The following is a 14,121-nucleotide window of genomic DNA, read 5'->3' on the forward strand; positions in this document are numbered from 1 at the left end:
CAGCTTAATTAGCCTGGTATTCTACAAGCCAGAAGACCTAGCCCATTGTGCATTAATAGGAATGAAAATGGTCTCACGTTTCTTTTTTTGTGGAAAATCTCCAAGTTAGTATCTGTAGGTCCGTATGTATGTATCCTGAATACATACCTTAAATGGAGCTGCTTTGCAGACAGTAAAACTCCATGTAATTGTGACCTGTTGGTTTGTGTTTGGGGTGGGATGTCCCAGCACTGGGGGAACCTGCTGACGTCTTTGCAAGTTTCCGGCATCTTTGCAAGTTTCCTAGACGATGAAATGTCTCTCATCCATATGGTGACCAACTCATCCTGGTTTGCCTGGGACTTTCCCAGTTTTTAAACTCAACCCTTCAGTCCCAGGAAACCGTGATGGTTGGTCTCCATGCTCATCCAAACTCGGGCAGTTTCTCAGGACACCGTGTTCATTTCAGGTTTGTGGTTATTGTTGCTGTTTTCATTTTGGTCCTTGCAGTCCTTGCCTGCCTGATTTCCACTGGTCTGCACTGGGGGGAGCTTTTTCTGGGGGCTGGGGTGGGGCCCGTGGGAAAGCTAGCAGCTCCCAAGTCGCCACTGCCCTGGACAGTCCTTTCAATCCTTTTGGCCAGCCTCCTGAAAGAGAGTGACCTGGAGGGCTTTTAATTAAAATCAAATCCCGCGCTGGCGATGGGCTGGGGTTTCATTGGAACGCAGACATTATGCGCAGCAGAAAGCGCGGCATCTGTTTCAGTAACGTAAACCTCTCCACAGGGTTAGCAGGACGCTGGAGCCCTGAGCACAAGAAGCCTCATTGTCTGGGAAACTGGAGAATTGTGAACGAGGCCAGTGCCCCAGGCAGGGCAGCTGACCAAAGGGCAGGGAGAAAAACCGCCAAAGGTTCCCCAAACCCCAACCCCCCCAAACCCAGTAAGAGTTATTATGAGAGCTGAACACACAGCTGAGGGTGGGACTGGTGGGGCAGAACGCATCTGCAAAGTCCTTTGGGATCAGGGACTCAGAACCTGTTAGAAGGCTTGGCTTTTCGTCTGGAGGTTTCAAAAGTTTCCATTTGTTTCTGCCCAGGGCAGTAAAATGAGCATAACTGTTTCCAAAGCTGGTTGTGGAAGTCCCTTTGGGGGATAAAGAATCCATTTGCAAAAAAAAGAATCCATTTGGATTACAAGCCAGACAATACCAGGGAAATCTGTATTAAAGAGTTCTGGGGCACCTATCAAATATCTCGAGGATCCCTGGGTGTGCTTTACAGCGTTCCTGTCAAGTTCCTGTAAGAGGGCGGCATCCTGCAATTGGGGTGTGGGCTGCCCGAGAGTCAGGTGGAGCGAAGTGCAATTCCCAGTCCTCATCCGACCGGACCCAGGAGCAGCTCCCGAGTGGTCCTCCTCCCCTCTCTGCACTTGACCTCCAGGACGCCATCCTCACCTGTTTTCCTTCTAGCTCTGGCACCACTCCTTGCAGCCTCCTTTCCTAGTTTGTTCTCTTCAGTCTACCCTCTTTTATTAAAAACATGCAGTCGCTTTTGTTTTGCTTTTTCTTTTTAAAAGTCGTTTATGTGGAAAATTTCTAACACATATACAAGTACACACAAGAATATAATGAACCTCATGTACCCATCTCCCAGCTTCAACTGTCAACTCATAGCCAACCTTGTTTCAGCTATACCCACCTCCCACCTATTTCCTCCATCCCGTATCATTTTGAAGCCATCTCAAACATGACATTTCTCCTGTAAATATGTAAGGATATAGCTCTAGAAGGGGGGCTGGCAAACCTTTTCAGTAAAGGAACGGAGAGTAAATATTTTTGGCTTTGTAGACCACACAGTTGAAACTTCTCAAGTATTTTCAGCTTTGTAGACCACACAGTTGCAACTTCTCAATTCTGCCGTCATCGCATGAAGCAGCCACAGACAGTACTTGAATGAATGAGCATGGCTGTATTCCAGTAAAACTTTATTTATGGACACTAACATTTACATTTCATACATGACATTTTCATATGTCAAGAAATATTCTTTTCATTTTTTTTAACCATTTAAAAATGTAAAAACCATTTGTAGCGTGTGAGCCACACAAAACCAGGCATCCGTTTGAATTCAGCCCTTGGGTTGTAGCTTGCTGACCCCCTGTTGCAGAAGGTCATTGAGAGAATGTAACTGCCCGTTGACCCATGAGCTGGACCCCGGCAATTGGAGGCTCCTCACCCTTCCCCTGTCCTTGGAATGCATGTTCTGCCCAAGGTGGGAGCTGTTTTCAAGGACGTAGCCTTAAGAGAGTAAGGTGTTGCCAAAACTATCTGGACAGTGTAGGTAACTGAAGCCAGTTAAGGCTGCTATATGAACTCTTAAGATTCTGGTGGAGACACAGAGATCTAGTGTTCTGTGGCCACTCAAGAGAAGCCTCCTGTGTAAGCTGCGTTGCTTACTAGAGCTGCCGCCTGCCGCTCTGCAGGGCTCTGCCTCCTTCCTGCATCTCTCCTTGGCCTCCGTGCAGTGGGGCCAGTTTGCGAACCAACAAAAAAGTAAGCACTCCTTTAAAAATAAAACCACAATTCCATTATCAAACTTAAAAATATCAACAATAATTCTTTGAAATCTTCTAATATCCAGTCCGGGCTTAGATTTCCCCAATTGTCTCATAGTTTTGTTTTTTATGGTTTGCTGGAATCAGGATCCAAATAAAGTCCATGTGCTACAAGTGATTGATTTATCTCGTTTTTTTTTTTATTCCCTAGTTCCTTCCTCTCCTGTCTCTCTCTTAGCAATACATTTGCTGAAGAAACTAGTTGTTTGTTCTGGGGAGTTTCCCAGAGTCTGGATTTTGCTGGTTACACCTGGTCTACCCAACATCTTAACAAAAGGACGCCCTGGGTCTCAGCCCTTAAACCTCACCCAGTTTCTCCCTATGCTTACTTTCTGGGTGATCTCATCCAGTGTTATGGGTTCACATGTATGCCGAGTGCTCTGTATAGACAGCTCCATTCTGGAACTCTCCCTCACCTGCAGACTCAGATACCAAACTGCCTACTTACCATCTCCGCTTGGATGTGGAACAGGCATCTCAAGCTTAGCATGTCCACACCTGAGTTCCAGGGCTTCTCGCTCGAACCTGCTATTCCTATGGTTTTCCCCATTTCCCATCTTTCTAGATGCTCAGGCTGAAATCTTTGGAGTCATCTATGAGTTTTCTCTTTTTTTTATTCCCCACATCCACTGTGTTGGCTCCCGCTTCAGAATACCTCCAGAATCCAATTACTTTTCACCACCGTCTCTGCGATCTGTGACTAAGTCATTGTTATCATCTCTAACCTAGACTAGTCTCCCTGCTTCAGCCATTGCCCCCCTCCAGGCTATTCTCAACACGGCAATCAGTGTTATTGATCCAGTTTTAAAAATTCAGAGCCCGCTCTTGTGCTAATATCCCCTTCAGTGGTTCCCATCTCCATCCAAGCAAAAGTCTTGGGGCTTACAATGGCCTAACCTCATCTCGTATTACTCTCATCCTCATGCGACTTACTGAACATGCAAATTGCATTCCTAACCTCATAACCAAAGGCCTTTGCACTTGTGGTTCCCTTTTTCTGGAACGTTCTTTCCCCTGATTTGAATTTTGAAAACATCAGTCTGGCTTATTTGCCTATTTAATAAACCCATATATAGAGCTTTCTTTGTGCCAAGCATTGTTCTAAGTGATTTTCTATTATTACCTCATTTTCTCTTCATATGACACTATGATGTGGGTGCCATTATTGACCCCACCTTACAGATGAGAAAATGGAAGCACAGAAAGATTAAGTAATTTGTACAACATCACACAGCTAATAAGTGGTAGAGGTGAGATTCAAACTAGGCTGTCTAGCTCCATAGTTCATGCTTTTCCTTTCTATTTTAAATCAATGTTAGTGGGGTGTAATTTACATCGCAATAAAATGTGTCTGTTTTAAGTGTACAGTTCAATGAGATTTTATAAATGTATGTATCTGTGTAACAACTACCACAATCAAAATATATTTCCATCACCCCAAAAAGCTCCTTTGTGCCCTTTTGCAGTAAACTCCTACCACTGCACCCCAGTAGGGCCCCAGGCAACTCCTGATTTGCTTTGTGTCACTGTAGATTATTTTGCCTATCCTAGAGTTTCATGTAAATGGAATCATGCAATATATACTCTTTGTGATTTTCTTCTTTTGCTTGGCATAGTGTTTTTGAGGTTCATCCATGTTGCTGCATAAATGAGTTTCTTTCTTTTCCTGTGCACATAATGTACCTTTTTTTCTTTGGATGCTTTAAAAATTTTATTATTTCTAAATAATTAGAGATCCACAGCAAGTTGCAAAAAGAAAAAAAGGACAAGTTCCCATGTACTCTTCATCCTGCTTCCCCCAATGATTACATCTCGCATCACTATAGCACAATATCAAAACCAGGAAATTAACGTTAGTACCATCCGTAGAGCTTAATCAGATTTCACTAGTTTTATACGCACTTTGTGTGTGTGTTTGCATATAGTTTTCAATTTTGTCACATGTGTAGATTTATGTAACAGCTACCCCATTCAAGATGCAGAACTGTTCCACGACCAAAAGGCTCCTTCGTGCTACCCTTGGTACCCACACCTTTCCCCATTGCAAGCACTATTCTCTTCTCCATCACTATAATTTTATTTCAAGAATGTTGTGTAAGTGGAATCACATAGTATGAACCTTTGTGGTTGGCTGTTTTCACTCAGCATAATTCTGTTGAGGTCTGTCAAAATTTCTGCATATCCATAGCTTGCTCCTTTTATTGCTGAGTAGTATTCCATGGCATGGATGTACTAGTTTGTTTAATCATTCACCCGGTGAAGGACATTTGTATTGATCCCAGTTTTTGGCTATTATGAATAAAGCTGCTATGAACATTCATGTGCAGGCTCTTCTGTGAAGATAAGTCTTCATTCCTCTGGGACAAATGCCCAAGAGCGCAGTTGTTAGGCTGTATGTTAAATCACGTTTAGTTTTATAAGAAACGACTATTTTCCAGAGTAGCTTTACCATTTTATTTTCTTACCAGCAATGTATGAGTGATTCAGTTTCTTTGCGTCCTTTCCAGCATTTAGCATTTATCACTGTAAAAAAATTTTTGCCATCTGATAGGTCTATAGTGGTGTTGTGGTTTTAATGTTCATTTCCCTAATGGCTAATGATGTTCATATCTTTTCCTGTACTTATTTGCCATCTGTATGGTGAGATGTCTGCTCCTACCTTTTGCCTATTTTCTAACTGAATCGTTTATTTATTTTTTTTACTGATCGGTTTTGAGAATTCTTTATTCTAGATGCAACTCCTTTGTTGGATTTTTTTTTGTCATTGGTTTTTAGCAGTTTGATTACGATGTGCCTTGGTGTGGTTTCTTCACGTTTCTTCTGCTTGTTGAGCTTCCTGGATCTCTGGGTCTATAGTTTTATCAAGCTTGAAAAATTTTTGGCCGTTATTTCTTCAAATATTTTTTCTATTTGTTTTATATATTTTGGTTGGTTTTCTAATTGTTTAAGGCAGGAGGCTTTATCCCCTGCCAATTACTCCATTATATCTGGAATCAAAAGTCCATCTCATTCCTTTATTACTGATAAGTGGTGTTCCATTGAATTTATATCTTATTTGTTTAACCTTTCACCTATTGTTGGACATTTAAGTTGTTTCTAATTTTTGGCTATTATCATTTAAACTGTACTAGTCTTTGTATGGACATATGTTTTAATTTCTCTTGGGTAAATGCCTAGGGGTGAATTCCTGGATGATAGAGTATTGTATATTTAACCTTATGGCGCTCCACACCATTGCCAACACTTGGTATTGGCGGTCATTTTAGCCATTCTAGTGTGTATGTAGTGGTATCTCATTGTGGACTCAATTTCCATGTTCCTGATAACTAGTGATATTGATAATCTTTTATGTGCTTTTGGCCATTTGTATTTTTTTTTTTTTAAAGATTTTATTATTTCCTTTTTCTCCCCAAAGCCCCCCGGTACATAGTTGTATGTTCTTCGTTGTGGATTCTTCTAGTTGTGGTATGTGGGACGCTGCCTCAGCGTGGTTTGATGAGCAGTGCCATGTCCGCACCCAGGATTCGAACCAACGAAACACTGGGCCGCCTGCAGCGGAGCACGCGAACTTAACCACTCGGCCACGGGGCCAGCCCCGCCATTTGTATTTTTTAATGAAGTTTAAGTTCATATCTTTTCTCCATTCTTTCCCATTGGCTTATTTATCTTCTTCTTACTGAATTGTAAGAATTCTTTTTATATTCTGGATATAAATCCCTTGTCAGATATAACAGAGTCCATGCTTATAACAGAGGAGTCCAGTGCTCCTCTGCTGGGTGGGGGTGGGGAGTGGGGGGGGTGTTGGGGGGGAGGGGTACGAATTTAAACAGGAAAGAGATGATTGTGTCTTAGACTAGGATAGGGGTTTAGATGGAGCAAAGTAAGTGGAATTTTAAAATTATTTTTTAAAAACTTCAAGGGATTCTGTGTCTGTCTGTCTTGCCCTTTTGTCTTCTGAATGTTCTTAAATGGAGTAAAAACTACAAACCTGAATCGCTTCTATGCTTGAATTAACTACAGGAGAATGTCTCAGGAAGCCAGGACATATTCCCTTTTCCTGTTCCTTTTCCTCAGCCATGGAGTGGCAAGTCATGCCCTTCCAGATTCCAGGCAGGGTAAGTCCCAAGGGAAGAACCATCTGTCATGGCTTCCAGACATCTTAGGGAACGGAGTGGGGACAGATCAATTTAGGTACATGATGCTGGAAAGTGATTTGGGATGTGTGTGTGCATGTGTGCATTCGTATATGTGCACACATGTGTAGGATTTTCAGGATTATTCTAAAAAGGTGTTTCAAAACAGGTTTTTTCATGCTGGGTACATATAAGCACAGGTATAATTAAAATTCACTAAAATTTTCCTTTGCAAGTGACCTTTTTGGGGGCTCTTTTCCTAACCTATGTTTGTATTTTTGAAAGTCACACAATTCAATTCTAGTTATACATTCAATGGCTTTCTTGCAGATTTGCATCCATTGTTGCAAAAAATGGCGGTGAGTATTCCATTTTCTTTTAATCAAAATCCCCTCTACTGGAACTGCCAATTTTTGGATGTTATGCTCGACGTTCTCTCTTTGCCTTTTAGGAAGAAATAATAGATGGAAGCTATCTGAATGGTAATGTACTCACCCTGTCCCCACTTGCTGCTTCTAAGAATTTCAAACAGAATGCACTGTGATCTTTCTGGAATGATTCCTTTTTAAGTTGTCTTTTCATTTTGTTCCCATTGTAGCATTACTGGATCTCATACAGTTTCAAAGGTAACTCTCCCTAGAGGGGAGGGGAAGGGATGGAATAGATTCTTATAAAAAATTCTTAATGGAAGTCTCTTAATTGTAAAAAGTAATACGTACTCATTGCAAAAACTGTCAACCAAGGCACAAGTGTTTTAAAGTAGACACATTTGCTCCACAAACTTGTGTTTCTCTCTGCGCTAGCACAGGAGCTAGCATTTATTGAGTGCTTACTGTGTGGCAGGTGCTATTCTAAGTGCTCGATGCACAGAAGCACATGTAATCCTCACAAGCATTTCTGGGGACAGGGCGATGGTTATCCTATTGAACAGAATAATGGAACTGAGGCACAGGGAGGGGGAATCAAGGTCACGCAGCTGGGAAGTGGTGAAGCTGGGGTATGTGTCCAGCAGCCTGGCTCCAGGGCCCACTGCGCTCACTGTCATGTTACCTACTGTATACGGGCTGGTGTTAGATACCAGGGATATGGGGCAGGGTGCTAGACGGTGTTGTGGAAAGACAAATATTAGCAGATAATTCTAATATGATAAGTACCATGAAGGAGAAAAATGGGAGCCTTGGAGCCTCATGACAGGGCCTCCCAATTATGCCAGAGTGAAAGATCCCACAGACACTCCTCTCCCTGAGGTAACTCCAGTTGATAGTTTTGGATATATTCTTTCCGGTTAAAAAAGTATTTATTTATTTATTCATTCATCTATTTATTTATAACAAAAATGGGATTATAAAACATTTTCTAATTGCTTCCAGCAGGAGGGTTAATCTAGTGCCAATTATTCCATCATATCTGGAAGCAAAAGTCCGGCTTGTTCCTTTGTTATTGATGAGTGGTGTTCCGTTGAATGGCTATGCTGTATTTGTTTAACTTTTCACCCATTGTTGGACAGTTGAGTTGTTTCCAGTTTTTGGCTGTTATGAATTGAACTGTGCATTTTCTATGTGTTGGGCACTGTTTTAAACACTTTACATGTGTGAACGAATTGAATCCTCACAACTGTTAGCTATATTACATAGAAAGGGAAACTGAGGCACAGGAAAATTTAGTAAATTGCCTAAGGCCACACACTTAAGTGGTAGAGCCAGGATTGAAATCCAGATTTTAAGCCCAGACTCTTAACAATGCTCTTCCAGCCTCTCAGGGTATACACAGCATCTTTTTTAAAACTTGATATAGTTAGCACATCTTCCTAAGGCAATCCGTTTGGATTGCAGTTAATTGTAGTGGATTCTTATGAGAATGAGAATATTGCATTGCACGCAGCTCAGAAGTTGATCATTGTCTTTGAGACAGTGGGATCCAGGCAGATTCCTAGAATTGGAAACTCCACACCACTGTGCCAGGTTAACACATCTCCTACCTCCAAGCACCAAGTTTCTAGCATCCCCAGCCCAATCCCACCATCCTCTCTGAACGCCGGTCCCCTCGTCACTCAGCTAGTAGGGGAACTACTCATCGTAGAGGAACTGTCATCGTGACCTTCTCCCATCTGTCTTGGACTGAAGCTCCCACGTGTGGACGGCAGACCTGTCCCGCAGAGTCCTGGCCTATCTGAATTCACGGAATGTTGCCTTCACCATCCCCAGCCTGCAGGTGTGTACCTGAGATCATCCATATATGTTCCTCTCTCAGTGCTCAGGGATTGCAAACTCAGGAGCCAGGTAAGTTGGGGGACTGGGCTAGGTATAGCGCTAGTCTTCACTTCCACACACATACACACACAATGTGTTCTTTCCAGTTTTTCTTGAAACGTGATACAAGCTCTTCTACCTTTCATTTTTCCACCTTTGATGGAGACATGGTGTATTAGGGTATAGGTTGAGCTGCTGTAACAAAGAGACCCAAAATGACAGCAGTTCAAACAGTTTAGTTGTTTCTATCTCATGTAATTGTCCAGAACTAGATGGGAGATCCAGAGAGGAGAGGGAGCTCTATTTCAAAAGGTGGCCCAGGGGCCCAGGTTCCTTCTCTCTTCTTGTTTTCTCATCCTCTAGGAAGTTGTTGCATGCATGGTTGAAAGAGCACATTCATTCTCCAACCCAAGGGAGGGGGTGGGAGGAAAGAGGAAGTGAAGGGTGAGCATCTTCTCTTTTAAGGATGTGACCTGCAAGTTGTACACTTCCTTCTGCTTCCCTCCATTGGCTCATAGTCCATAGTCACGTCTTCCTGCAGAGGAGTAAGATGAGAGGCCTTTCTGAGAGGCCATGCACCCAGCAAAGACCTGTGGGATTCTATTGATAAAAGGAACAGCAGGGGAGTGGATCTTTGGGTATAATAATCAGTCTCTCAATCACAAGTCCAAGAAATATTTTTCGTCCCTTCTAACTCTACTATAAGAAAACCAGTAGCACAAGCATGTTAACAGATGGTGATGGATATTGCCTTAGGAAGCGATAGGGCATGGTGGGGACTGTGGCAACCTGGACAGCACATGCCTCATTAACATGACCATTAGCCCAGTGTGGTGTATTCTGTCTTTACTATTACACTGTGACTAGCCAAGAACATTGAGGAAATATTCTTTCAGCATTCAAGAACTATTATCTGATTTGGCAAAGAATTCATATCATTGATAAATCAAGTTACGGCATACATCCTTCTTGTTTCAATTTTTGCTTCTTTCTTAATAAAAACAAAAATATCAAACAGCATTCACATGAGAACTACACTCAGAGAGCTGGTTGTTAACCATTTACCAGGTCACCCTCTAACTGGAGGTGGCTGTTGACCCCATGGCTTCTGCTTTCTTTCTCCTGTTCATCAGTCTGTGGCATCCTAAAGAGAAGTAATGCTGCTCCTTTTCTCTCTAGCAGTAGGTTTCTCATGAGATGTGTATATTTTAACCTGATTAGTAGATATACTCACTATGTCTCTTCCTATGTAGATATACATCTATTCACTCAGTATCTACTTATGTAGCATCTACTCTCTGACAGGCACAGTTTTAGACACTGGAGACTCAGAGAATAGGCAGTCATGTTACTACCCATGTGGGCCTTTCATTCTAGGGGGAGAGACAATGAGTAAATAATTATTCAGCTCATTCAGAATAGAAAATAATGGCTGATACATATTGACCACTTACTGTGTGTCAGGCACTATTGAAAATACTTCACACACTGATTCAATCCTCATAACAACCCTACATAGTAAGTCCTACTATTGTCTCTATTTTTCAGCTGAGAGAACTGAGGCCCACAGGTTATGCTCGGTTAGAAAATAGAAAGAGAGGATTCCCAGTTCAATTTGACTTGCAGATAAACAACGAATAATTTTTTTTAGTGTAAGTATGTCCCATGCAAAATTTGGGATATACTTATGCTAAAAAAGTTATTCTGTGAGTCAAATTTAAGTGGGCATCCTGTATTTTACCTGGCAACCCTAGTTAAGTAATGTGCCCAAGGCCATGCAGCTAGTAAGTGGCAATGTGGCGATTTGCACATGGGTTGTCTGATTCTAGAGCCCACCTTTTGCCCATGACATAATGCTATGCTGCCTTTCTAGAGCACCTCTATTTAAGGGAGATTGAGAAAATAATTCCCAAGATAGCAGAGGAAATCTCTTTTAGGGGAGACTACAGGCCTGTGCTCCTCGCCCTGGGGGGGATGCCATGGGGAATTTGTTCATGCTGCCTGAATTTTTGTCCTGCACTGGTAGCTGGGGTCATGGGATGGGGTTTGAGCAGTGCCCAGTTGGGGGTAGTAAATTTTCCGGGCAGAAGCCAGCTGCTCTGAACTTGAAACCTCAGTCACCCACAAGGACCAGGCAGGCCATGGAGAAATTGGCTGGCTGGGTGGATGGTGAGCAGGAGAGTAATTATAGCGAGCAGCTGCCCCTCAGCCTGCTGATTATCACCAGGAAGGAGATGCATGCCTGGCATTGCCAATCTTTGTGTTTTCCAAGAGAAATTGGAAATCTAAATTTTTGTGAGGCATCCCCTGACTTTTAAATGTTGGCAGCTAATGAAAAATTTTGGAGCCAGCCAATCCAAAAGTGTGTGCAGGCTGCCAGCTCTGGTCTCTGCAGGGAAGTGGGTAGCCCTGCTGGGCTGCAGGCCACGGTGCTGATCACATGCTCCTGTCCTGTCCTCACTGACTCTCCCAACACCCCATCTCTAGGCAGTCATGGGAAACCACCTGGAGCAGCGTTTGTACTGGCCCCAGAAGCTGCTGGAGGACCTGAGGGAGACAGATGCTCAGCAATTCCGCACCGCCATGAAGTGCCTCTTAGAAGACAAGAAGGACCCGCTGGTGAGGCGTTCTTGGCATCCTGGGAATACGAGAAGTCCAGGGCCAGTTGGTATTTGTTGAGCTGAAGTGAATTGAGCCTGATTCAGGCCTGGGCCCTTCTTTATCTGTTCCTCTCCTTTTCTCCCTCCGCAACTCTCCTGGGAGCTTTGGGATCCAGGTTTTCTCACTCGCTTTCTCCAAAGTTCAAATGGAGAGCTTTATAATTCATCTCCTACGGGGACTAAGAAACGAGGGGTACCGAGGAGCTTCCAATAGTTTGGCTTGGTAAACATCCATGGATAGTTACCGTGCATCAGTGGACACTGGCTCCAGAGATGAAAGCCTGTCCTCAAGGAGCTTACGGTCCGGAGGGGAGACAAAAAACAGAAACAGATAATTTCCACAAAAGGGGGTTGGTGATATAAGAGCAAAGCAAGCCTCTGAGACGCAGAAAATCCTCGGGACCCAGAAAGGTGAGGTTTAGAGTTTTCTTTTTCAGAGAAACTTTAGCGTGGAGCAGGGTTTCCCAAAAGGAGTTGAACCCTTTAAACATTTTAATATGCATAGATTTATTTTAATATCTGTTGTTAAAATAGGATGGACACATCGAACCTGTGATGTAGTTTTCCTTTTGTAATGTTTCCTTTTGAAATGGATATAAGTTTAAACAAGAGTCAGTTTAAGGAAAACTATGAAGTAAAGAATAGTAAATACAATGCAAAGGTATGGTGAAAATGAGGGTGGGGGGTCTATGAAAGTGATCTCGATGAATGTTTATTGAGGGTTTGCTACATGTCAGGTCCTATTCTAAGGGAATAGCCAGCAAGCTGTTTCTGTAAAGGGCCCGAGAGTAAATATTTTAGGCTCTGCAGGCCATACAATCTTTGTCACAACTACTTGATCCTGCTGTTGTAGCGTGAAAGCAGGCACAGGTGGCGGGTGAATGAAGGAATGCGGGTGTGTTCTATAGAACTTTACTCACTAAAACAGGCAGTGGGCCAGATTTAGCCTGTGGGCCCTGTTTGCCGACAGTATTCTAGGGGTTTAACGTACATGGGCCCGTTGAATGCTCTCCAGAACCTTCTGACATGAGAAGAGTTAGAATCTCAGCATTCCAGTATGTGGATGAGGACACAGGCTTGGAGAGCTTGAGTAAACCTCTGGTTACACAGCTCGAAGGTGGGAAATCTGAGGTTGGAACCTGGGCTCTCGACTCCAGCTGTGAGCTCTTCTGGTGTCTGGTGGAGCCCTTCTCAGACTAACGTGTTAGTCTATAACATAAAGTACAAAGGGCTGTGAAGGAAGCCGATGCTATTGAAAGACATTTATCAAAATATGTAAAAACAAACAAATTTGGAGTGATTTGTATGCTGCTTGAACACATCCAATAACAAGATTTAACAGTGGGTCTAATAGCTTCTGGAACTTTGAGGAAGTGTTGCGTGTAAACAGGATTTCAAGACATCTGTGACAACCATAACGTGCCATGGAAGTGTCCGTGATTTCTGTTGATGACAAATCAAAGGTCTTGCTACTGCCGCAGTGGCTTGTCGCAGACGTTCATCCCTGAAGGAGGTGCCGGGTGTCAGTTTTATGGCAGTCAAAATGAGGATGCAGTTTCCCCCAATGTTCACAGATGCCCTAAATTCTACCAAAGAGCCCTGCCTAAGGACTCCTAAGTTGCATTCTTTTTTTAAAGATTTTTTAATCTTTTTTTTCCTTTTTCTTGCCAAAGCCCCCAGTATATAGTTGTATATTTTAGTTGTGGGTCCTTCTAGTTGTGGTGTGGCATGTGGGACACCGCCTCAACGTGGCCTGATGAGCGGTGCCATGTCTGCCCCCAGGATCTGAACCGGCAAAACCCTGGGCCGCTGCCGCAGAGCGCGTGAACTTGACCACTCGGCCACGAACATTTGTTGAGTGGGAACCAGGCACCCTCATTCCTTCTCTCATTCAATTGCTATACAAATCTGAGAGGTAGGCACGGATTGTGTCTTCATTTTACAGAGGAGGAAACTGAGGCTTAAAGAAGATAAGTGATTTGCTCAAGGACATGCAGATAATAAGTAGATAATAAGTAGATTATCCCTGGGATAAGGCCTGGGATCTGAACCTAGGAATGTCTGACCCTCGGACCTATGGGGCTTAACCATAGGACTCTTGTGAGAATTACATGATAATTCTCTCGGCTTGGCACAGTGCCTGGTGTGTAGTCACTGCTCAGTAAATGGTAGCTGTTATTCTTGAGGGTGTGTCGGGTGAAGGACAGAGGGACTAGTCGGATTGTGACTAAACCGTGTCGGCATTCCTGGGTTCTGTGGTGCAAAGGATTCATTCCTTCTAACCGGTCATTTCTCATTGCCTTCTGCGTACCAGGCATTCCACTAGGCACTTGGCTTGGGCCTCGAGGACTTTCCTGGTTCAACCCCAGCTGCACAATAAAATCAGATGCCAGGGCTCCACCCCAGACCAACTAAATCAGACTCTATTTGGCAGTGCTAGGGGATCGCCTTCCAGGTGATTTTGATGTGCAACCAGGATTGAGAAC

General features: G+C 43.3%; 1 protein-coding gene across 1 annotated transcript in view; it reads left to right on the forward strand.

Moving 5' to 3' along the window:
• The first annotated feature begins 6,617 nt into the window (after positions 1–6,617).
• Positions 6,618–14,121, forward strand: part of OTOA (otoancorin) — a 60,957-nt gene continuing 53,453 nt past the window's right edge. Inside the window, exons 1-6 of the mRNA XM_046667574.1 lie at positions 6,618–6,708; positions 7,057–7,085; positions 7,178–7,208; positions 7,325–7,352; positions 8,850–8,937; positions 11,463–11,594. Of these exons, the coding sequence (XP_046523530.1) occupies positions 6,618–6,708; positions 7,057–7,085; positions 7,178–7,208; positions 7,325–7,352; positions 8,850–8,937; positions 11,463–11,594 (399 nt within the window). The remainder of the gene's footprint in view (positions 6,709–7,056; positions 7,086–7,177; positions 7,209–7,324; positions 7,353–8,849; positions 8,938–11,462; positions 11,595–14,121) is intronic.

The sequence above is a fragment of the Equus quagga genome, chromosome 7, assembly GCF_021613505.1.
Source record: "Equus quagga isolate Etosha38 chromosome 7, UCLA_HA_Equagga_1.0, whole genome shotgun sequence".
Classification (NCBI taxonomy): Eukaryota; Metazoa; Chordata; class Mammalia; order Perissodactyla; family Equidae; genus Equus; species Equus quagga.